This window comes from Rutidosis leptorrhynchoides, chromosome 2, assembly GCF_046630445.1.
Source record: "Rutidosis leptorrhynchoides isolate AG116_Rl617_1_P2 chromosome 2, CSIRO_AGI_Rlap_v1, whole genome shotgun sequence".
Taxonomy (NCBI): Eukaryota; Viridiplantae; Streptophyta; class Magnoliopsida; order Asterales; family Asteraceae; genus Rutidosis; species Rutidosis leptorrhynchoides.
Genome location: NC_092334.1, coordinates 607,718,843 through 607,744,125, shown reverse-complemented (window position 1 = coordinate 607,744,125; position 25,283 = coordinate 607,718,843). Strand labels below are relative to the sequence as shown.

At 34.6% G+C, this 25,283-nt stretch overlaps 2 protein-coding genes across 2 annotated transcripts; one reads left to right on the top strand and one right to left on the bottom strand.

The window, feature by feature from the left end:
- Nucleotides 1-241: 241 nt before the first annotated feature.
- On the top strand, nt 242-3,534 carry LOC139894615 (probable nucleoredoxin 3). The gene is made up of 4 exons (XM_071878014.1): nt 242-493; nt 942-1,421; nt 2,037-2,644; nt 2,753-3,534. The coding sequence occupies exons 1-3, from the start codon at nt 389-391 to the stop codon at nt 2,616-2,618; spliced, it is 1,167 nt and encodes a 388-aa protein (XP_071734115.1). The 5' UTR covers nt 242-388; the 3' UTR covers nt 2,619-2,644; nt 2,753-3,534.
- LOC139894614 (cytochrome P450 714A1-like) lies at nt 1,875-19,891 on the bottom strand. Its single transcript, XM_071878013.1, has 5 exons — nt 19,548-19,891; nt 7,903-8,129; nt 4,195-4,445; nt 3,339-3,687; nt 1,875-3,140 (listed from the first exon to the last, which is right to left on the bottom strand). The coding sequence occupies exons 1-5, from the start codon at nt 19,858-19,860 to the stop codon at nt 2,706-2,708; spliced, it is 1,575 nt and encodes a 524-aa protein (XP_071734114.1). The 5' UTR covers nt 19,861-19,891; the 3' UTR covers nt 1,875-2,705.
- Between the last annotated feature and the right edge of the window lie 5,392 nt (nt 19,892-25,283).

The following is a 25,283-nucleotide window of genomic DNA, read 5'->3' as shown; positions in this document are numbered from 1 at the left end:
AAACTTAATGAGTAGATAAGTAGATATCAAATAAAAACATTCAAATTGTTTTAAGTATTGTCATTTGTTATAGCTTCTATGATTATAGTATAATACTACAGGCCTCATTCATTTGTAACATCTTATGGGTAAATTGGTCATTTACTCAGTTTACTTGTGCAAGTTGTAAAGACAAAAACTAAAGACTAACATTGATTTATAAAGGAGCATAACAGAATATGCTCAAATTATTTGATGATAATATCCAAATCGTAAAAGGTATAAATTCCAAGATGGATAGAGTATTTGATACCACATAGCTTGAAGTATAGAACCACAAGCAAAAAATATATTTAAAAAAATACATCTTCAGTTAAGTAAATTCACCATCTCTTGTTTTCAAGGTCTCATGGGAGGAACTGGTTGTGAATCTGCTGATGATGTTTGCACTCTCAACTTCAAGAATATTATGGAACAAGAGGGACTTCACCATCTTTTATCTGGTGAACACAAGGTATGCAACAGCTCAAATTTAAAAAAAAAAAAAAAAAAAAAAAAATATATATATATATATACTTTCTCTGCTTAACTGTAATTAAATATATTCTCCTATTGAATATTGATACAACTGTGTGTCTTTTATGGTTGAATCCTAATCTGTTTTCTGTTTAGAAATTTGTTGAAACATGCAATTTCGACCCACTTTTCTTGATAATGGATCGATGCTGAACATGATATTATTTCTAATGGGTCAATTTTATAATCTATTTATCTATCTATAAACGAAAAGAGACAAACGAGTCGAAAGTGGTCCAAAGTGAATTGTTAATCTATACAGCCAACTAAATGGTTGTGCTTCAAAAATTAGATTGTTACTGTAATAAATAATTTACTACAGAAATTACTAATTCTTATTAATTGAAATTGGTTGTTAAACGTATGTTGTTTGTATTTGAGGCTAGGTACCATTACCATCAAGTAAAGATAAGAAACTTTGCTTATTATTCTCTGCAAACTGGAGTAGGCCTTGTAACGCTTTTATACCACAACTAATTCAAGCGTACAACGACCTAAATGATACTGGACATGATCTAGAGATTATATTTGTGTCGTTTGATCGAGACGAAAATGGATTTAAAGAACATATTAAGTGCATGCCATGGCTTGTGGTTCCGTTTAATGTAAATATACAAAAGATACTTGGTGATGTATACCAAGTTAATCAGATCCCATCTTTTATACCGTTGAATATTGGTGCAAAATTTCTTGCAAAAGATGTAGTCGGGATGATACAGGATTATGGTGCTGATGCGTATCCGTTTACCAGAAAACGACAAGATCAGTTGAAAGCGTTAGATGAAGCGAAACGTGAAGGAGGGAAATTGGATGAATTATTTGCAAATGGTGATGAAGACTCATTTGTCTCTAGTAAAAGTGGAAAGGTTAGCAATTTTTGGTTATTTGATTGTTTGAAAATGATTATATAATAATCACAATAATCAGTTTAGGTGTTTGAATAAGTTAATTTTATTTTTGTAAGAGCCAAATGATCAGTTTGCAATTAAACTAAAAGTTTATTGATTTTATTTTTGTTTTGTTTAACTGCGAAGAAGAGAAGTATATTGAAAGGCTAGCAAGAAGCTAGAAGAAGTGTAAAGAAACAATATTATATACCTGGCAAACGGTTTTGGGTCAGTTTGGGTAACGGGTCAAAACGGTTTTGGGTCGAAATGGGTCATGGGTCAAACAGGTAAAAAATTTAAAATGGTCAGGCTGAGTCGGTTTGGGTAAAAGGTCAAATAGGTCATGGGTTAACTAGTCAAATGGGTTTGGATTGCCAGGCCTAATTGAGAGGCTATATTTTGCATTTATATTTTCTTCTAACCTTATTTTTTTACGTCTTTTTGGTTTTTAATATATCCAATCAAATATCCAGAATGTTTAAACACAAAATCTGCTTATTTGCGTATAAAACGCATATCCAAACCCCTCCTGAAACATATGAGGTAATCAAGAACGAAAAAGTTGATTTTTTTTTTTGTTGATCATGGTTGTAGATAGGCGTGTCCGAACTTGTTGGCAAGACAATCGGCTTGTACTTTGGAGCGCAGTGGTGTCCACCTTGTCGTGACTTCACAGCCCAACTCATCGAGGCATACGATGACATCATCACCAATAAAGATCAAGAATTTGAGGTCATATTTATCTCAACCGATCGAGACCTTAAGGAGTTTGAACTCAGCATAAGCAAAATGCCATGGCTAGCTATCCCTTTTAACAATAGAACAAGACAAGACCTTTGTAGAATATTTGAAGTCAAATGGATCCCCACTTTGATAATTTTTGGACCAAACGGGAAAACGATTAATACCGACGGACGAGAACTGGTTTCATTATATGGTGCTCGAGGGTACCCGTTTACTGAAGCAAAGATCACGGAGACAGAAAAATCTTTATTAAAAGAAAAAGATGAATTGCCCAAACAAGTAATGGATTGTAAGCATGAACACATTCTAAAATTGGACATGGTGAAAGCATACATGTGTGATTTCTGCAAGAAACGAGGGGCGTTTTGGGCATTTTCTTGTCATGTTTGTGGCTATGACCTTCATCCAACATGTATCCAAGAAACTGTTTAAAAACTTTAGCATATGTAATCTATTAGGTGCGAAGCAAATTATTATTTAAACTGTGTTATATTACATAATATGGTCTGTATAATTGAATTACTTTTTCTTGAATTTCTGAACGATGATGTTGACACCATGCCCAGGTTGTACAACCATTCGATAAGCAGGAGAATGTTGATAATTTGGAGACAACGAAAAGGTGAAGTTTGAAGTAATGAGTGATAGGATGACTTTTAACTGAGCCATAGCGAAATTTCGGCCTAAGCAAGACCGAGCACCAACTCCAAAGGGAACATAAGCTTGTGGAAATTTGCAGGCTTTGGTTACACCATTAGCGAACCTCTCGGGTCGAAATATGTGGGCATCGGGACCCCATATTTCAGGGTCTCGATGCAAAGTTGGGATCAAGCTCCATATGCATACTCCTTTAGGTACATCTACATGCCCTATTTTTGTCCTTTCTAGTGCCTCTCTTGATATAAACGCTGCCGGTGGAAACAACCTCATTGTTTCTTGAATCACCATCGTTACCTACATAGGTGATTTTAAATAATGAAAAATAAAAATCAGCTGTATAGCAGTATCGAGGTGCCCCTCTAACCAAAAAGTTATGGGTTCGGGCGGACAAAATGTATATATTCATGGAAAAAATTTGAGTAAACCGTTATGAATTGCATATTTGAAAGTAGCTAATTTAGTTGATGTGTGAATAATGGGTATGGATTGTACCGATTTCAACTTAGGAAGTGAATCAACATCGAGTGAACCGTTAGGACAAGCTTCAAACATTTCGTTGCGGATGAGAGTTTGCCATTGTGGATGCAATGCTAACAACATCAAGCACCATGATGCAGCCGCACTAGTGGATTCGTGTCCTGCAACGTAAATATTCTTGCAATTGTCAACAATAAAATTCTTGCTTTCATCTTTACTTGCAAAATGGTCCATGGCTTCTTCAAGTATCATTTGCAGAAGATCTTTTTTCAACAATGTTGTTTCTTGACATTTTCTCTCACAAACTGCTTCCCATATCAACGAATCGATCTCTTTCTCCAAACTCTTCACATCTTTCCTTTCCCTGTTTTATATAAACTTATTAGTCTTCGGTTTTTGTTTTTTGTGGTTTGTTTTCGCTGTTGTAAAAAGCCGATTACTACTTTTTAAGAACAAACTGGTCCCATTTTTCAAATTCTGTTTAATTAATCGGTCAACGTCGGTTAATTAGTCAAAATCGGATTTGTTGGTCAAAGTCGGCCAAAGTCAAAATTGGCCAACCGTTTAATATGGATTTAAACTAGAATTTTAGAGTTTTTGAATAAATGAACGATTATGTTTATATTTTTAGAAAAGTATATTAAAGCTCAATTATGTTTATGGTTTTCTTTAATATTTACACATATATAATTTTGAGATTTGTTAATTAATGTATTATTTCTCCAATCCGATTAATCCCTAATTTATCCCGAGTTTCCGATTACTCTTTCTAAAGTCCGGACCGAATACTCCGAGCATCAAGTTTTGCAACCTTGTCTGTTTGTGTTTTTGTGAGTTAAATTCAAAAAAAAAAATGACATTTGCAGCTTACCGGAAAGTAGGAAGGCCAAAAAGCATGCCTTTAGAGGAGATGCTTTTTTGAAGAGTTCTAAGTTTGGAGAAAATCTCTTTGCCTTTGGTATAAGAGCTTCCGAAACAAGCCCGCGAAATCACATCTGCGGAAACCGCTCTGAGATCATCATCAACTCTTACGTCAGCTATTTTGTCATCTTGTGATTCAATGCAGGCTTCCCATTTCTTCAAAAGTGGTTCAGCCGAATCCGACATTAGCCCAACCATACCCTAGTCAATCAACTCGAGGTGATTTATATGATATTACATAATCACAATCTATAACTAGTTGCAATAGAAAGGCCAGTACATAATCTGTGTTTGAATATGATTCCATTCTTTGAAGATTTTTTTTTTTTTTGGCAAATTAACGATAACATTAGAATGGATCTGAAGATCAACAAGTACAATTGATACAAATGAATCCAACTAGCCCTGGTCATTCTTTGAAGATTCAATGATCATATAGGTTAAGTAATAATCAGAAGCATAATCACCTTATCCAAAAAACTAGTATGATTAATACAAGCTCAAGAGATGTTAATCAAATTTCTTGATTAGTTCCAAAACGTAAATCTAAACTCCCTTTTGACACTTTCCTATAATTTCATTTGGGTTATATGATCCTAAAGATATTTTGTTCAAACACATCTGGCCCTATAAGCACAGCCTCAGTTATTCCATCGAGCAAACTGCACATGTCAGTTCATGTCCGTACAATAATACATCACGCATATGCATTATGAGCAAGTCCATTTAGTGAGCCCTACCTGTTGTGTTACCCAAAGTCTTATGTTTCATGATTTAAAACACGTGGGTTTGTTTTTTGTGGTTAGTTGGGTACCAAAAAGTACCAACCCAAGATTAGCCTGGTTGTTGGGGTTCTAATATCCTCACAAGAGGTCACAGATTCAAACCTTGCTAACTGCATATTTTTGGCATATTTTGCGGTGAACAAAAAAAGGGTTAGAAACAATTACTGAAAAAATCGATTAGTGATAAGTCTTGTGAAGTTTTTTGAACAAGAAAAGAAGGTAAAAGTCGCTGGAAGGTTGGCGGATCGCAAGCATAAGCTCAGCTCATGGGGCGAGAGGATTGAAGTTTTGGTGGCCGAAACCTCTTGCAGGTCGCAAGGCCTAATTTACCTGGCTTGCGGATCGGGAGACATCTCTCGCGGACCGCGAGACCGCCTTGCGCAAAAAGTCGGTTCAATTTAGGAAACAATTTCTTTTTTTTTTCACCCTATATAATGTAACCTTACCTCCTGTAATTACGTGCACGAAAATAATAGTTAAAGTTCTCTGGTTTGCGCATGTGGACTAAACCCCTCTTCACGTTAGCATTTGGAATATAACTACGTTAAACCCTTGTGTCATTTTAAATATTTATCGATGTTTATTTATCCATTTGTTCAGGGGCGGAAGATAGTGGAGACAGGGCAGGGGCACCCGCCCCAGCTGGATTTCGTAAAGAAAAAAAATTACACTAAAAAAGAATTTTTTTTTTTACTAAAAAAATAAGGTTTTTATTAGTGTTTGCCCTTGATGTGAATGAAAAATTTAATAAGTTTTTCCGTCTGCCCCATCTGTGATCGGGTTCAAGTTCCGCCACTGCGTTTGTTGTATGTAGGTGTGAGTCAATTACACGAGTCTTGTGTGGGTTGGATTTTTGCTAACGAGAGAATCATTAGTTTGGATTCTTCGCTAACAATTAGGTCACATAATTATGAGTAAATATACTCCGCTAGGTGGGTAGTTAAAATGAAAAACGTATTTTTATACCGTCACATATTCCATTTTCTCACACTACCCTTCTCCTTTTTCTTTTTCTTTTACTCCGGCGAATTTTATTGCTCCGATCAATCTTTGTTCTCGGGTTTGCCTTTTATTTTTCTCCTCCCCTTGAATCCTCACTTTTATTACCGTATACTTCTTCATAACTTAAGCAACAACAGATTAAAAGGCAGACGCTCCAACCTCCCTCGTTTTCCGTGCTTTTCATCTTTTCATTTTGAATTTCTTCGGAGCAACTTGTTTTTAATTTTCTGAGCAACCTTTCTTCCATAAATATTAACCCACAGCCGCATCTTTCTTTCTCCTAGATCTGCCCTTCGACGGTTTTGTAGCTTCTTCACGGACATCCTCTCCGACCACCGGCATCTCGCCGGTGGTTCGGCTTTTCGCTTTCCGTTCAATAAGGTACACCGCTTTTCCTTTTTTCCGGCGATGGTTATGGCCCGCTCGTCATCTCCGGTCTCACTTACGGCGACCAAGCGGCGAATTCGTGTTTTCCTTGCACGGATTCTGGGAGCTTTTTGTGTTTTTGGGGTGTTTAGTGAGTTGTTCGTCGTTACGGTGGGGTTGGGTTGGCCTCTTGGTCGTCTCCTCTGTCCCTTGCTGATGTTTTCTTCTCTTTTGTGGTTGTAGGCGACGAGTTCCGACAGAACTCTACAACCCTCTTGGTCGGACTTCGGGTTGGTGTGGGTTTGGGGTCGATTTGGTTGGCTACAGGTGTGCGTGTTTATGTGTTGAAATAAGGCAGTGTTCGGTGGTTGGGCTGTTGTCGGCGGTTACTGGAGGTGGGTAGCAACTGATGGCGGCCTTAGGTGGTTGCTAGTAGTTGCTGCCAGTTCTTTGTGGCTGCGGGTGGCGGCAAATAGAGGTTAGTGGTTGTTTCTTGCGGTTGTTGGAGCCGCTGGTGGTTGCCGGCTGCGGCTGCTAGCTGCTGGCGGAAGCTAGCTACCGTTGGCCGACTGATTGAATCTATGACTGTTTGAACATGGGGGTTTGTAAATGTCATTCGAAAACTTGGCGGAGATGACTGGTTCCTATATGGTTTGATTCTGCATCGGTACTGTTCTGTTGCGGCTGATTTGGTTCATTCCATTTTTCTCGTCGTTGGATCTTCTGTGGGCTTGATGTTGTTGCCGGCATTGTTGACTTCGGTAAATAGGCTTCGGGTTAGGTGTTCTTGGGTTGCCCGGTGAATGGTTTGGATTGGCGGTTTTTGAGGAGTGAAGATGCGGGGTTGGATACGGGGTCTGGTTTATGTGTATGTGTTTTAGGCTTAGGGTTGGTGGTTTTTGTGTGTTTGACATTTCAATTATAATTTCTCATCGTGCTCGCTTTGTGGTAGTCGTTCAGATTGTTTAGAACGAACAGAGTGAAAGTTTCCAGCCTACAATCTAGAAGCTCACCTTCTAGATGTTCAAAGTAGCCTTCTTTGAACACCATGTAGAAGAAGCAAAGATGAACACGATGACGGCCGCTCACCATCTTCGTTCACACCATTCCACCGCCATAGAATTTTTACTATAAATAGAGGTGCAAACCTCAGTTGTAAATTATCCTAAATTACTCAGAGAAGTGTAATCACAACCTAGAGAGTGTGTGTGAGTTTGAGAGTTTTTTTTTTTGTTAGAGTTTTGTAATACTCTGTAAATCTATTCTTGTGAGTAATAGAGTTGTTTTTCTCTCAAATTTGTATCTCCCAACGTCCAGGCGATCCCCTCTTCCTAACACAGAGTGTGTGTATTTGAGTTTTGGTCGTCTGTGACCAAGTACTCCCACTATAGATCGTTATGATCTGTTCATTGTTGATCCACCAGAAACTCGGTTCTATTATATATATAGATATTAATATTAATATTTTTGTCAAAAAAAAAAAAAAAAACGTGGATGTATTGTACCTTAACTTTATCCATGAAGAATTCAGGAGCAATAATTTTTCTCTGGTGGACCCAAAAATGCCCATTTGATCTCAAGATTCCATTGCCAAGTAAAGGTGAAAGTCTTTTAGTAATGTAAGATGGTTTTCCCAATCCAAGTGTGATAGATTGGTTCATTTCCTTAACTAACTCTGGATCATTCACATATAAATGTTGCTTATTCCCCGTTGAGTATGTATATATTGAACCTGCAATAATATATATAACGCTTCATTTTAAAATGAAGGTAAACGAGACAATTTAAACCTACGGAGTATTTACTTATCATGCTTTGATTTTACTGGTCTGATGGTTAAATAAGTTGGGTCAAACGGGCCAAAATTAAGTTTACGTATATGTTTATCACAATCTATATTGATCTAAAATGCTCATGTCCACCGCACCAGTCATCCTCTGGTATTTCACTCTTGTATATATTATTTAATGAGAGTTGATATTTTCACTTTAATTTTTGATAAATTCACTACATTTATGCATTAAATAGTTGTATAGTGTAACTAATTAATGCATAAATGTAGTGGAGTCCGATATAATGTGCAACTATCTCCCATGAAAAGGGTCAGAAATGAAAAGAGAACAATAGTATCAATAGTACTCTTGATTCCATCTAGTTCAGATATCTAATCTAATATCTATATCTATATAATTATAATTTTAAATTTAAATAAAATATAAAAGAAATAGGCATGTGTATTTTTCGAAAAAGTTACGAGTGGTTAAAATTCAAAGAACCTATAAAGTATTAAGGCATGCGCAGCTAAGTTGTCTTGTCATCACTATGCTTTCATATTTACACCCACAAATTTGACAAATCCAATTATATTATCCATTGATAACTTATACCGTACAAAACAAATTCACTTGTCGTTTAATTGTAGTTCAGAATATAAAGCTTAAAGTGTTTCTATGGGCGTCCAACCTCAAGTTTGTTCATGGATTACAAGTACACGTGTGGGAACAAAATCCGTACTTACTTTGACATTAGTGTTATTGATTTGTTTCCTACATTGTAATTTTGTCAACATTTTTTCTTTCTCGTGTACGTTGTATCTTCTTTCATTGATTTGATGGAAGTTTTATGATTAATATATTCTCTTTTTCGCCGGAAAAAAAAAAAATTGTGGATTTATCATCATCTCCCTTTCATTATTGTTAGTACTCCGTACTATATTGGTGTATTTATCACAATAGTTTACTGGAGTTTACGAAAATTGAAATGGTACTTTTATTAAACTCAAATTTTTATTTGGTAGAAGTTTTATAAAAATAGATTCTTAAAAAAATATGCTTTTTCAAGTATTTTTTTAAAATTTTGTAAAATTTCCATAATTACTTATATACTCCGTAACCTTTAACTTTTCTTTTAAAGGCTTTATTTATATTTATATACTCGTACAACTTACATATTTATTCTTCAAATAATTTTACGAAACACTTAAATAAGCCTACGGGTTAGTAGTGACAAGTTTGTTTCCTAAACCAATTATAATACACTCAAATAACGTTCATATTTCTTACTTTCTTAATCATGTTAATCATTTTGCTCTATTTTTAAGTCAACAGTAAGCGTCGATTTATTGACGTTTTAACTGTCGTATAGAACCTAAATTGAATTTTAGGCAGGATTAAAACTCATGGAAATCTGATTCCAACATTTTCATGGCGTCTAAATTTTATTTTAATTTTATTTTACTACTGTATTTTTTAAAAAAAAAAATTCTACTTATTGGCCGGAGGTCCACTCGGAATCAATCTCTTTATCCGTCGAATATAGAGAGGGATTACTTTCTCTACTTTTGAGAGTGTTTCACTCTAGGTGAAGAAATGACTTGTTTTTATTCTCGGATAGAAGAAAGATTGTCTACTTCTCATCTCCCTCATACACCACTCATGTGCACCACTCATGTGGTATTGGATTTTGTTGTTGTTATTAATCAAGTTCATATATTTTTAACATAATTTTTTTTTTTTTTACATCAGTTTGGGATCACCCAGGGGGACTAAACCACTCACGCGTTTATCTCATGTAGTTGCATAACCCGCCCCCAACTACTGCCCTGGAGGAAACTCGGACCAATCCGAGAGCATGGCCAGTAAACCCCCCCCCCCCCCCCCCCCCCAAAGCCGAAAGGCGACCTGGGTGGCAAGGCCAGTCCCGAGAATTTAAGGGTCCGGAACGAGGTGAAAAAAAGGCCCCTAGACCCTAACGAATAATATAAACTATTTAAAAAAAATACCCTTTCGGTCTTGCTAGAATGCTAGTGGACTTTGATTTCTTTTTATCTAACCCTTTTATTGTTGTTTTTGAGCCAATTGTACTTTGTTTTCATTGCTTTAGTTGTGTTTCCCTAATTCACTTGTTTATTAAATCAACGATTATGTTCGTATATATACAAAAATTGGGCCCCTGAAAATCATGGGCCCTGAGCGGTTGATCACCTTGTTCCCTCTCTGGGCCTCCCCTGCTGGGTGGATACTTAAGGTCAGGAATAACATTGAGTGCAATGTTACAGTCCAACGGAATCGAACTCCTGACCTCTTGCTAAGAGAGACAGACCACTACCAGTTGAGCTACAATGTCCTTTAATTCTTATTTATGGTATTTAAGTCATTTTAACTCATCAAATCAAGTTTTAAACATTTTTAGTAACATGGAAAAAAATTATGACTTTCTAACATATACGGAGTAACTTGAGAAAGGGATATTTCTAACCTTGTTTTTTATAGATCCACCTAAATTATCTCTACTACCCTTAAATGATTTATTACATAAATTTCTAGCTAAAAATTATTAGAGGTCAATTTTGAAAGATGACATCAAATGATATAGATTTATCAATATAGATTGTGGAAATATCATACCTATCTTTTAGATCATTACTGACTAATAGATTTTGTGACATTTGTTTTTTTTATCATAGCTTAACTGTTTAATTAATATGACAGCTCATAATGTTATATATATATATATATATATATATATATATATATATATATATATATATATATATATATATAATTCTATTTGAATTGTGTCTAACACCTTCTGGATTTTGTGTTAGATTTCAGTGTATTATAAAGATCTTTGTTAGGTCGTTTTCATGAATTACTTTAGTATTAGATCCTAATATTACTCCCCGTATAACTAGTGGTTCACCTTTCGATTGTAGTTAGTTCTAAATTAAGTGTTAGCTTTCAAAAATTGATAACAAATTTTTATATTTATAGTTAATTATATCTTTTCACAAAATTCTATGTTTAAAGTAAAATTGTAAAAATGACATTTGAGTTTTAAAAATTAAATTTTATTTAAGATTGTGTGTCACACACCAATTAGAACCATGTTTTAAGACGAATGAAATATTATCTTTGCACAAAAATAAAATATATAATAGACAAATAGAGAACCCAATGATGATGTCAAAAATATAAACATTTATAAGCTTCAATTAGGGCATTTTATATAATACAACTTAACTCTATATATACTATGTCTTTTTTTTCTTTCTTTTTTTCTTTTTTTTTTTTGTTAAAAGGAAGGTTACCCGGCGAATCTTTATTAAAAAAGAATAAAGAATAGTTACAATGAAGCACAAACGGCTAAATGAGAGTCCTAAAGCCTCTCAAACGACCAAGCTAAAACATACATCAAAATAGCCACTAGAGCAAACGCTCATGTACTAAACAACTAGAAAACAAATTAAGAAATCTTCCAATCTGATTTGAGCCGTAGGGTCTGAGGCGTCTTCTTCCACTTGATCGACATTAGTTTCAATCGAACTGTAGAGCATATACCCTTGTACACCTGATCGACCGACCGTTTCTTCTTTTTAAACAACCTATTATTTCTTTCCTGCCACAAGCCATATACAGAGGCCGCAAAGAGAAGGTTAATAACAATAATGCGCGCAATTCTTCTCTTGGCAAATGGGCTAACCATCAACATGAAATCTTTCCACGAGTCACTGAAAATTGGAAACTCCATATGTTGTTTAACTCGGTTCCATACTTGAAGAGTAAGGGCACTTAAAAAACAAATGATTATGGGAATCTGGAACTCGATCACATAAAGCGCACACCAGAATATGGTTAGAAGAAACCTCCCAATGCTTTAGCTTATCCTGAGTTTTGAGTTTTTCTCGCATTAACAACCACATCACAAACGCGTGTTTGAGAATATTTTGCGAGAACCAAATAACCGATGCCCATGGCACCAGAGAGGCTTTGCTTCGTACATACTCCCAAACCACATGAACCGAAAAATCACGCATGTTCCCACATCCTGATCATCAGTCAAATTAGGAGCATTCGCACTTGTGAGCGGAGGGAATTGATTAATCCAATTCACGGGCCAAATCATATTATTATGAAGAACCAAATCTTTGACGGAAAACGATGGGTCCAAGTCCTCTTGATGATCATTCTAGTAGTGATGAAGTTCGAAAGAGGACCACTACCACACCACACATCATACCACGCTGAGGTCCTTTCACCATTACGAATTAAATGAACAAACTGACCTTTAATTTGTTCTCGCACTCCAAGAATGCGCCCCGCCAACTCCAACTTGCATTGGAGGGGACATCCACATTCCAAAAGTTACGACCCGCAAGCTTGTAAGTGTGAATCCATTTAACCCACAAAGACTCTTTATGAGATAGCATCCACCAAATATGAGTTGATATCAAAGCTGAATTCCATTCTTTAAGATTCTTTATACCCAAACCACCCTCGACTTTCGGAAGACAAACATCCTTCCACTTGACTTTGGCCTTGCCCTTCTTAAAGGTACCTTGACACCATAAGAAACCTCTCATCAATGCTTCAATTTCATTCAAGGTCGCACATGGAAGAATGAAAACGGACTGCCAATATACTTGCATGGAGGATAGAACCGAACTAATGAGTTGTAATCTACCAGCAAAAGACAAGAACCGATTCTTCCAATTATCCACCCTATTTCTCACATTATCTACAAGGACCTTACAGTCCCTGTAATATAACCGAGACGATATCAAGGGGACCCCGAAATACTTAACCGGAAGTGAGCCTTCCTCAAAAGGAAGAATATTAAGAATCTGATCTTTTATAGTTCGAGTTACTTTTGCAAAGTAAGCTTTACTTTTTGGCATGATGGGGACAAGACCTGACCAAAGTTTAAACTGGTCCAAAGCTTCGCTAATAGACTTAATTGTAATCAAATCCGCATGAGAAAAAATAATAAATCATCGGCAAAGCACAAATTAATGATCTCTTGGTCTTCACATTTAGGATGCAAAATTAAATCCCTCTGTTACCTGAGCCGTATTAGCTAGAAGAAGAGAAAGAACTTCCATAAATAACGTGAAAATGTAAGGCGAAAGCGGGTCTCCTTGAGGCAAACCTCGTTTCCCTTTAAAGTATCCATTTAACTCGCCATTAATATTGATAGAAAACGATACCTTAGTGATACACTTCATTATCCATCTAACCATAACCCGATGGAAACCGAATTGGATAAATATCAACTCAAGAAATTCCCAGCTTACGGTGTCATACGCCTTTTGAATATCTACCTTAAACGCACATCTAGGCGTACCCTTTTGCAAGTGATAATTCCGCATCAATTCTTGTGTAAGTAAAATATTATCAGAAATTCTACGCCCCAGTACAAAAGTCGATTGGTTTATATTGATAATCTCATCCAGGACAACTTTGATACGGTTTGCAATAATTTTACTGATACACTTATAAATTACATTGCAACATGCTATAGGCTGGTAATCCGTGACTTTGAAGGGAGTATCAACTTTTGGAATCAAAGCGATTATCGTATGATTTATTTCTGTTAACAATGGCCATTTCTAAAAAAATCCTGGACTGCCATTGTAACCTCGTCACCTACAATGTCCCAAGAAGACTTGAAAAATTCTGCCGTGTATCCATCTGGCCCAGGAGATTTATTATTACCCGCATCAAATATTACACTTTTAACTTCCTCTGGCAGAATAGGACAAATCATATATGCAGCTTTTGCTTGTGAAATCATACGAGTAAACAGGTCAGCAGGTAAGTTTGTTGGTGTTGCCTCCGATGCGGTACCCAAGAAATTCGTGTAATGTGACACAAAGCAATCCGGAACTCCTTGACCTTCAACAATGTTTCCCGTATTATCCTCCACCGTAAGAATATGACTTCCGTGTTGTCTAACTTTAACCACTTTATGAAAATAACTTGAATTACTATCCCCCACGCGAAGCCACTCAATCTTTGCTTTTTGTTGTAAAAAACGTTCCTCATCAAGGACCGCTTCATTATATGCGTGAATAAGGTGGCAGTGATCTTCTCGTGCCACAACAGAAAATGGGTTGAGATCAAGATTAATCTGCGCTTCATCCAATTCTGTTCTAAGTTTAGCAACACGATCATGGAGATTGCCTTGTTGCCACATCAACCGTCGAAGTGGTTTCTTTAAATCACGCAACTTTTTCACCACCTGAAACATTGAATGACCAATTAGGGCTCTTCTCCATCCTCGAAAAACAATCTCATCGAAACCCTCCTTATAAACAATAAAGTTGCTGAATTTGAAAGGCTTAGCACGAGCAACAAACGTAGAAGGGATCTTTAAAACTGCCAGGCAATGAACAGAAATCCGGTACGAAAGAAAAACTGCATAAGCATTAGAATAATCATTAATAAACACATCATTAGCCATAATTCTGTCTATTTTTTTTCAGGATACCATCCGATGCATTTGGCCTTTGATTCCGTGTATAATGCAAACCCGAGTGTGAGACATCACTCATTCTCATATGATCTACACATTCACGAAACTCTCTCATTGCTAAGCTAATTCGAGATCCCCTGCACTCGAGTCATCTAGATTAAGAGACACATTAAAATCTTCCATAATCACCCAAGGGTGGTCACCCACAAAGTTCGTGTGCATACACAAATTAACCCACAAAGAACGACGATGAATGTAATAATTCTTGGCATACACAATAGACACATACATACATTTATCTTCACACAAAATGGAAGAAGGCAGCGAATCAATCACCTGATTCGAGGCATCGATGACATTAACATTAATTATCAACGGATTCCATCCCAAAATAATCCGGGTACCACCACTACTTATAGCACTATTCGACGTTTATTGCCATTGCCGAAAAACTGAAACACATACATTACTTAGCTTGTCAATATCTACATGCGACTCCAAAATAGCACAAAAACATAAATTATTACCGATAACTACCTCACGAATCTCTTTCTGTTTCGGGATGCGATTTAATCCCCGAATGTTCCATGTTGCAAAGCTATTCATGAGGAACCTTCACAACAGGTGTGCTTGCACCTTTAGTATTACTTTCCCCAAACTGACCCATATCATTATCATCACCTTCTATATCACTTTCTTCATCAATAAGCGCTTTGTCCTGAAAGACTTGGTGATATACTTTTGAGTTCGTATTATTACCTTCATCAGAAACATTCAGAACCCCAAACAGGTTACTAGTTTTCACAGTTTCTTTATTGCTACTAGTGCTTGATGTATTCATGGGTGGTTGTTGTTTGTTAACTGGACGATACACCAATTTCGTTTTAGGTTTGCCAACAGCGAATGACAGTTTTACGACCTACGTTGTCCTTATCACTCTAGTTTTTCGTCCCAACTGTCTCATATCCCTCTTCATTAACCTGCTTGTTATTTGCTACCATAACCACTTGTTTAGAGCACTGGGAATCTTTATGCCCAAATATTGCACACATACCGAACATCTTGGTGGCTGCCATTCATATTCAACACGTACTGAGCTTATAGTTCTCTATTTCCCCCCGGACTAGGAATTTCCACACGAAGTTGTTCTTTCATCTCCTGATCAGCCGAAATTTCAATCAAAGCACGTGCAAAGTTGGGTCGACCCCATGACTCCTTGCACATGGAACTTGTGTATGAATCTAACATAATTGGTACCCCAATTTTTTATGCCATTATGCTCAACCCATCCTCCGTGAACCCCACTAACAGGATATCATGGAGTTTAACCCAAACTGGAACACTATATAGCTCCTCTTTTGTCAAAGCAATCTCCAGTGACCATTTGTTCAAAATAATAGGAATGTTTCTGATGATCCATGGACCCCCTTCTAGTGCACCATTCATACCATTTTCTGATTCAAACTAAAAAATGAAAAAACCTTTAGAGTTCATCATTACCTTTTCAAAGCCAAATTTTTGCCATACATTCGTAGCATAATTTTTGACAACCGGGTATGCCACATGTTTCTTAAGAAAATAACCATAGAGTGTATTACTATATCTTTCTTTTACCTCTAGCACAGATCCTATGGGGATTTCCACATAAACCTCTAGCACAAACTGGAACACTATATAGCTCCTCTTTTGTCAAAGCAATCTCCAGTGACCATTTGTTCAAAATAATAGGAATGTTTCTGATGATCCATGGACCCCCTTCTAGTGCACCATTCATACCATTTTCTGATTCAAACTAAAAAATGAAAAAACCTTTAGAGTTCATCATTACCTTTTCAAAGCCAAATTTTTGCCATACATTCGTAGCATAATTTTTGACAACCGGGTATGCCACATGTTTCTTAAGAAAATAACCATAGAGTGTATTACTATATCTTTCTTTTACCTCTAGCACAGATTCTATGGGGATTTCCACATAAACCTCATCTTCCAAGTTGATTGGTTTGTTTCTCATTCAATTTAGCAAGATAGCTTGGCATCTTCTTTAAACCATTATCACTTGGATGGTGTTCCCAATATCATTCTTATTAACCAACAGTGTTCCCAATATCATTCTTATTAACCAACGGTATTCGACCTTCATTAGATAAAGATGGGAAATCTTTATTGAACTTGGTTCTTACGTCATTCATCTCATCCTCAGATGAATCTGTATGAGCAACAACTTTTTCTTCTTCCCTTCGAGCCACAGGTGGCCCATGTTCATCATCATGAACCGCTTTATCATTAATCACATGAGATGCTACATGGACCGTAGGAGAACTAGGGCCTTCATCATTAGTACCATCATCTTTACGTCTCACACTTTGCACACCATCCGATTCTTCATTCGAACTGTCCTCCTTACCGTCAATCGTTCGGCTACGCAGAACCCTAGTTTGGGATTTCGTAACCTTTTTCTTCGTGCCTCCCGAATTCTTACCCATAACCATGAACACTAACAGAGAACCACGGTGACAGATGAAGAAACGATTAGAGAATCAACGATGAAGGCGAGAGAAAAAAACAATCGGAGCAGTCGCCTTAATCGCCCTATTTCTGCGGATAGGCTAGGGTTTTTTAAATTAATTTAGATATACTATGTCTACTGTCACAAAAATAATAAACTAAGGAGTGATAATTAATAATGATAAATAATAATTATTATAATTCGTATTAATAATAATAATAATTATTATTATTATTATTATACTTATGATAATAATAATAATAATGACGATAATAATAATAATAGTAATGATGATGATGATGATGATGATGATAATAATAATAATAATAATAATAATAATAATAATAATAATAATAATAATATAATAATATCACATCATTTACCACTATTAATCCTTTTTACACTATTTTTTTTATTTATAAGCTTTTATCTAGATCTAGATTCTATATGGTATTTAAAATTCAAATCGAAAAACAAAGTTTATAAAAAAAAATTCCATCACCTTACAAATGTAAATCTATACACAGCAAAACTCCAGGAAAATACTTACATAATTCTGACAAAATCTTTTTGCTTAATTTAACATGAATGGGTTATGCTTAACTCTATCCTGCAAATTTACTGCTTCGTACTAGTTTATGCCACCGATGAACAATGAAAGTGCATTAGCTTACTTTTAGCTACCTATCGTAGTGCTTAAGATAATTTGAAGTGAACCACGTAAAGATCTACTTTAAAAGAAAGTAAATTTACTCGTATCCCAAATTTACACAAAAATCTCAAACAAACATCATCATATTTTTTGGAAAAAAAAAAGTCAAAAGGTAAACCAGTCGGGTCCCATGTCATTATTAACATGGAGTAGTTCTTTTAAACCATCTCCAGCCGCCTGCTGATGGTGAGGTGTAGTCAGATTTGAAGAAAAAGTGATTTTGTGACGGGAATGTGATAATGTCATGAAATGAAAAAGTAAATGGTAGTGAAGTGTTAAATTTGACTGTTAATCAGTTAGGTGATGTGGTAAAATATGATTAGATATTGGATTTGAGAAAAATAAAGTAGTAGTATAAATATATCCATGTTAAATTCTGATTGATTAAAATATACTCAAAAAACATATTCAAACGCCATCATTTACTCCGTTACTTGCTTGACTAACGCCACCTCGAGTCAGTCCGTAACGCCGAGTGAGTTAATGGCGTTACGACGTTACCTAAAATCCACCCAGGTGCCACCTAGGAATTGTTAGCAATACAAGCAGCTACTAACGCTGCGATGAAAACAGTCTTATAACAAATCTACATGAGCATATAAAATCTTCCCTCAAGTAATTTACAAATATTAATCTAAACATTAACTTAACGGATAAGATCTCTTTTGCTGAGAGAGAGTATTTTTTTTTTCAAATGTACACTCTCTAATTGAATTATCCGGTGACAACACTTCAAATATGATAAGTAAAGTTTGAAGTTTTGACCTCAGCACAAAAAATATATAGTAGACTATCTTCAATCTCAATTTAATGACACCAAAAAATTATAATATCTTTATATGCTAAAAAGTATTAAAAATAGAATTAATTTGAAAGTATAACTTGTTCTCTAAACTTAGGTGTGTTTGGACGAAAGTAGATGGAGCTGGAGCTTATAACTCGAGCTGAGCTTATAAGCAGGAGCAGGAGCTTGTTTTTGAAGCTAGTAGCCGGAGCTTATTATTTTTTATAAATGTTTGGTAAGCTAGCTGGAGCTTATTTTTCAGTCATAAGCTACTACAAGTAGCTTCTTTTTTCAGGACTTATGATTTTCATAATCTCTACTTTTTTTTACTACCAAACGAAGCTTATGATTTGAAGCTTATTAAAATAATAAGCTCAAGCTCTATAAGCTTCGATAAGCTCCAATAAGCTACACACCAAACACACCCTTAAAATAAAATATGATACTCTCGATATACAACATAATTGTTCAATTTTGATTTTTATAAATCATTTTTCATCTTTAATGTTAAATATTTGTGTCTGTGTTCTATAATACTCCGTAGTTATATAATACTCCGTAACTAAATTCTATAATGAAAACATTTTTAAAACTCAATCTCTTAATATAATTAATTTTCATCAGATTATGTGAAAGAAACAAAAATATTTAAAGTCGATGTTGCAAAAGAAAAAAATTTAAAAGTTAAAACAATGAAAACACTTTTAAAACTCAATCTCTTAATATAATTAACTTTCATCAGATTATGTAAAAGAAATAAAAATATTTAAAGTGAACGTTGAAAAAAGAAAATTTTTTAAAAGTTAAAACGAGAGTGTGTTGTTGAGACATATGGTATGATATATTACCATACAAATATGTAAAAAATAACTAGTGGTGATAAGGTATAACATACCGTATTGTTTCCTCCATTGTTCAAAGTATGGGAAAAGAATACAAGCATAATCATCACCAACAAAATCTCCATTATTATTTGACCTTGAATGAGCTTTCATGTCAGCTGCAGCTGCCTGTATCTTCTGCATCTCTCTCACATTCCCATATAAAAAAGACGGTTCCGGGCCTCTTATTCCTTGTCTTTCAAGCTTCTTTCTTAGCATATGAGGTTTTACAAATAAGATATTCAAGAAGTACAAGGGTACTATAGTAATTACGAGTAAAATCACATAAAGAAAAAAATCAAGAAACAATGAAGAAACTATTTTCATTCTAGGTATGTGGGAGCTAGCCACTAGTGTTATATCTTCAAGAGATGAAAGTGATTATTTATACTAGATGGCAGATGCTAATTTATAAAGAAGGTACAAAATATTATGAACGGTATATACAAGTTGGTAAGAGACTTTAATAATACTCACGTACGTTTTTTTTTTTTTTTTTTTTTTTTTTTTTATAGTCTAAACTAGTGTTCGAACCCTCGCTTCGCGCCGGGGTTCGGTTTTCAATGTATTATATTGCGTTTAGTTTGTAAAATTATTTCGTGGCTAAAGATGATATCGTTGAAGCGCAATTCGATTCGAACTAAAAGGTATAATCCGTGAAAGATTTAAATGTTATTTTAAATTAACAATATATGTACATCTCCGCGTTTCACTATGGAATTGTCGACTTTTAAAAATTTAACGCAAAATCGACGTGTATGAAAAGTACCTCAAATATTTAGCGTTTTTTAAAAAACGACTGTTTTGCGTATAGTTAGTGACAGTGTGCTCCTAAAATTATTTCGAGTTTAACGATGGTGTCAGAAAAATTTAACTCGTTGCGAGCGAGAAGATATGACACGTTGAATATTTGGGTGAAGTTTATTTAATTTTTTTTTATGAAAATGAGTATTTGACACTTTGGGGGTCGATTTTAATATTTGAACAAACTATGGGGGCTTTTTTGAAGAAAAAAAAGTTGGGAAAAGGGAAAAAAGTGAAGGACGAAAACGCCCCTGGTGACTATTAATCGTTTTTGTCTATTAAGTAGTATATAAAGTATGTGGTCGATTTATAATGAAAGATAAGTTTAATGGTTAAAGTAAAAAATGTTAAAATTTTGTGATAAATTTATAAAAGCTATAAAGTTAACTATTATATATTTTGAGGCTAAAATGTAAATAAGTAAAAGATTGGGGTTAGTTTGTGAAACTTGTGAGGTTAACTATTCACTTTGGGTATACCTTTTAGATATATAGATATAATTGATTTTCAGTCAAACTTTAAAACTCGTGAAAATTTGATTTCACTATTTTTATGACGTCTTCTTTTTATCTTTATTTTTATTATTATTATTTCTTATTTTTGTTTATCTGTCTTTTTTTTTCTTTTTCTTTCTGGCGGGAGGTCCTCACAAAAAAGAAAAAAAAATCTCTATATTCTGAAGTAGAGAGAGGGATGACTTTCTCTTCCGGTGAGTGCAAGAATCTGTTTTCTCAACTCGTGGTTAGAGAGACGACTTCTATTTTATTTTAGGCTAGATGAAGTATTGTTTACATCTCACGTCTTTCAAATCTTAGAACCTGCGGAATTAGGTATTGTTGTTGTTGTTGGAAGTATTGGCTATATAATGGGATTTGTCTCATAACAACTCAATAGTATCGTTTGCTTAACGGGCATCAATTTGTGTGTTTTACTATTTTACTTTAAAACCCAACTAAATTTAGCTCAAGTGGTATGACGTCGATTAAAGGGCTTCTGACCCAATAATATTAATGAGTAGTGGCGCAGTTAGGATTTCGGATGGATTGTGTTATAAAATAATATCAAAATGTATTAATTTCTAGAGATTTAATTGCCGAAGTATGATTCTCTAAATATAAAAAAATCATGTTATCGTCTAACACAAATGTCCTTTACGATATTTCTGTCATTTAAAACGCTTCTTAATTGGATCTATATATGATCAATATTTATGACCTACGATATAGAATGTACAAATAATAAATAAGATAAACAATAAACGATATACACTTAAATTATCAAACTAAGTATATAACTTAAGCATACAATTTTAAGATTAATAAATTCCAAAAATTTTAGATAGCGAAAAGGATAACCAACAAATATTTTGATAATTATATTAAGCAAACTTAGCAATTTTTATTCCGTTATAAAGGTAATTCATGCTTCATGACTGTCTGTGACTCTTTAATGATGAAAAAAAAATCTATATCATAATCATGTCAAGTGAATTATGGAGTATTTAGTATTTATTATTATTATATTTATTTTAATTTTAAATTAAATTAAATTAATTATTATAAAATTATAACACAACTCCAATAATGTCTAGCGCAATAGAGACTTCCAGCTTAAAATCTCAATAAATAATTGAGTCGAATATTATCAAACAATTTTGGCTGTCTTTTTTATGTATTCTCATTTCATATCGCTGTGAAATAATATTACTCCGTATCTTCAATGGGTTTTTTATTAGAGAAAATTGCGCGGATAATCTCTGTGGTTTGTAGCACCCAGCTTGGATAGAAATAGTTGTTGATTTGAGGATGGATAGTCATTATTTCTGAATTGTTGTGCAAGGATAGCCCAAGTGACGTTTTCTATTTGATTCTTCCGTTAACCCATTCCCACGTGATTTTCACATGAGGGTATTTTGGTCTTTAAACAATTCTCTCTTGTTATCCCCACCCACCCACCTACTTTTCCTTTTAATCCCAATAAATTAAATACTTTTCCTTTCTTCCATATTCAATCTCTTCAATTTTCTTCATCTCTTTCTGAAAGAATAACCAAGATGAATACTTGTGGTTTATAGAGAAAATTGTCTAGTTGCAAGAGTTCTATTTTAGAAACATATAAAGTAACTCAAAGTCCTCAGATAATTAAATTAGACACCCTATCCTACATGCTTATCAATTTTAGTTTTTTTAACTCCGTTTCTTTTAGAAAAATCTGACATTTTGAACTAATTAACCTTCAAGTTTAAGAAAGCAGACTTATATGAGTGAGCTCACAAATGTTTTAACTTTCCACTATTTATAGTTTCTCTTTCATCACTTTATCTCTAATAGCACAAATCTCAGTCGATTCAGTCAATATTTCGTGATACAGAGTACCTAATTGCACAAATCTAAGTGAAATTATAAAAAATAACAATAAAATAAAGTTAATTATGTAATGAATTAACAAAACCCTAGGTACCTTTATTATCATCATCTTTAGAGAAGAATAAGAAAGCACAAACAGAGATGAGGAAAATGAGAGTTAAAATAAGGAGTTGAAAAGTAGGGACAGAAAGACGTCGGGATTTAAATCGGCGCCGGGATTGTTTGAAGTGAGGATTAGCGGCGAAGGAACGAATACCGACGGAAACTTGATCGTTGATGTTTTGAAGTTTATCGAAGAAGAAATTGTGGTTGTTGGCTCCTGATTGCCTGTATTGAGCCATTATTATCTGTTGGAAAAAATAGAAATAATAATCTGATGAGTCAAAAGTATTTTGCAGATTTTAGAGTCTGGAGATTTAGAGTCTGAGGTTGCAGACTCTGGAATTATTGAAGTGAACGTATGATAATTTCTTGAAGCCAAAGTCAAAGAATATTCTGAAGATATGCTTGTTATTTAAGAAGATTTGTTTTGAAGATTTGATTTTATCTCCAGAGTTGACTTCCTAATTAATAGTTAAGTTGGTTTGTTTTTAGTTTATCTTTTCCATCCTTATTGGTAAGTAGTTATGGAAATCAAATCTCCAGATTTGATTTTTACCTGTATAAATAGGGGCGTATGTTTTCTTATGAATTTGTACTTGGCACGATCAATATTATCAGTCTTTCATTCTATTATCGTGTTCTCTCATTTTCTGCACTTTAATTCTTATTTATTGTATAAAGTGAGAGTCTGGTGTTCATAGTCCTATTACTGTGAACTAATAACTGGTATCAGAGCGGGAAATGTGTAAATTCTATCTCGATAATCTTTAAAAACGATCTATATTTTTATCAAAATGTCTACCAGTACCATTCCTACCCCAGTTATGGCTGGAAAAGGTGTGCCAATATTTGATGGCACAGATTTTGCAACTTGAAAATTGAAAGTCCTATGGGTTTTAGGATCTATTCATGAAGAAGCTGAACAAGTTCTTAGAACAGGACCCATTATTCCTGGTTCAATGATAGCTGTTGTTCCTGCCTCAGATACTGTTGCTGCACAACCTGCCTATTTTCGTGAAACACCAAGAGAAAGGTGGACTGAAGCAGAAGCCATAAAGTTCAAACTAGATAGCAAGATAAGGAGTATTATTGGAAATGTTGTTACTGTTCCAATTCTCAGAAAGATCAGTCATGCCAAGACTGTTAAAGCTATGTGGGATCTGTTGCTTAATGACTATGAAGGAGTCACTGTTGTTAAGACTCAGAAGAAGAATCTGATTAGATGCTATGAAAATTTTGCTGCTGAGCCTAAAGAATCTTTAAGTGATCATCATTCAAGATTTCTTGTTCTGATAAATGATCTTGAAAGTGTTGGTGTAGAGAAAACACAACAAGTGTTGTCTCAAAAGTTCATTGAACTGCTACCTTCAAACTTTGAATCTGTGATTACCTCTATGATAATTAGTGAGAAGATAGATGATTATGAGCTAAGTGAGTTGTTTGGTATACTATCAAGCTTTGAGGAAACACAACTGAAGAACAAGATCAATGCTAAGAAAACTGCTAAAGATCCAGAAGCTGCATTGGTGGCTACCACAAAGAAGAATAAGCAGTTATTCTCTAGTTACTCCAGCAAGGGTGAATCTGAGAGTGATGAAACTTCTGATGATGATAGTGAATCTGATGTTGATGAGGAGATTAAAGATCTGGAAGTCCAGATGGCTTTTTTAACTCAAGGAATTGAGCAGAAAAAGTTTGGTTTCAAGAAGGGTAAAGGCAAGGGTACTTTTGATCAAAAGAAAGCTAAATGTTTTAAGTGTGAAAAATTAGGTCACATTGCTGCTGACTGCTGGTCTAAGGGTGAAGGAGGTTCAAACTCCAACAAGTTTGTTGACAAAGCAAGAAAGTACAAGCTGAAGTACATGAAGTTAAAGAGTGAAGCAGAAAAGTCTAAGAACAAAGAACAAGAGAAAGCTTTGTACACAGAAGCATGGGAAGATGAAGACTCATTGTAACGACCCTAGATTTTCCAACTTATATTATTAATAATTATTATTAATACTTGCGTTTTAATAAATGTATTCTTATACATTTTCCTTGTCACCGTAATTAACTTTTCAATGCCCCGATTCGTCCTTTCAAAACGTGCTTTTCACGAATAATATTTTAAATATTATTTACTTTCAAAATTAATTATTATTAATTATTCCTAATTAACTAATGTAAGTAGTTAATTACTTGGGCTTTTTACTAATTTGTTGCATACTTATACAGACTATCAAGGCCCACCCTACATTACTTAATGGACTAATTAGTGAGCCCATTATTATGCTAGTGATTCATTAAGATTAAACAAAGATTAATTAAGTGTAGGAGACAAAGATGTTTCAAGCATGCTGTGACGATCGCACCAAATCCATATGGACGAAAACGTCATTCATTGATTTCATTGCGAGGTATTTGACCTCTATATGATACGTTTTGTAAACATTGCATTCTTTTGAAAAGGCACATCATAAATGTATATTTAAATCAAAG

Coding starts and splice junctions, on each gene's coding strand:
- LOC139894615 (XM_071878014.1), top strand. CDS start 389: ATGGGAGGAACTGGTTGTGAATCTGCTGATGATGTTTGCACTCTCAAC. Junction 494..941: donor TTTTATCTGGTGAACACAAG/GTATGCAACAGC, acceptor ATTTGAGGCTAG/GTACCATTACCATCAAGTAA. Junction 1,422..2,036: donor TCTCTAGTAAAAGTGGAAAG/GTTAGCAATTTT, acceptor TCATGGTTGTAG/ATAGGCGTGTCCGAACTTGT.
- LOC139894614 (XM_071878013.1), bottom strand. CDS start 19,860: ATGAAAATAGTTTCTTCATTGTTTCTTGATTTTTTTCTTTATGTGATT. Junction 8,130..19,547: donor ACAATGGAGGAAACAATACG/GTATGTTATACC, acceptor ATATTATTGCAG/GTTCAATATATACATACTCA. Junction 3,688..4,194: donor TTTGGCCTTCCTACTTTCCG/GTAAGCTGCAAA, acceptor TATATAAAACAG/GGAAAGGAAAGATGTGAAGA.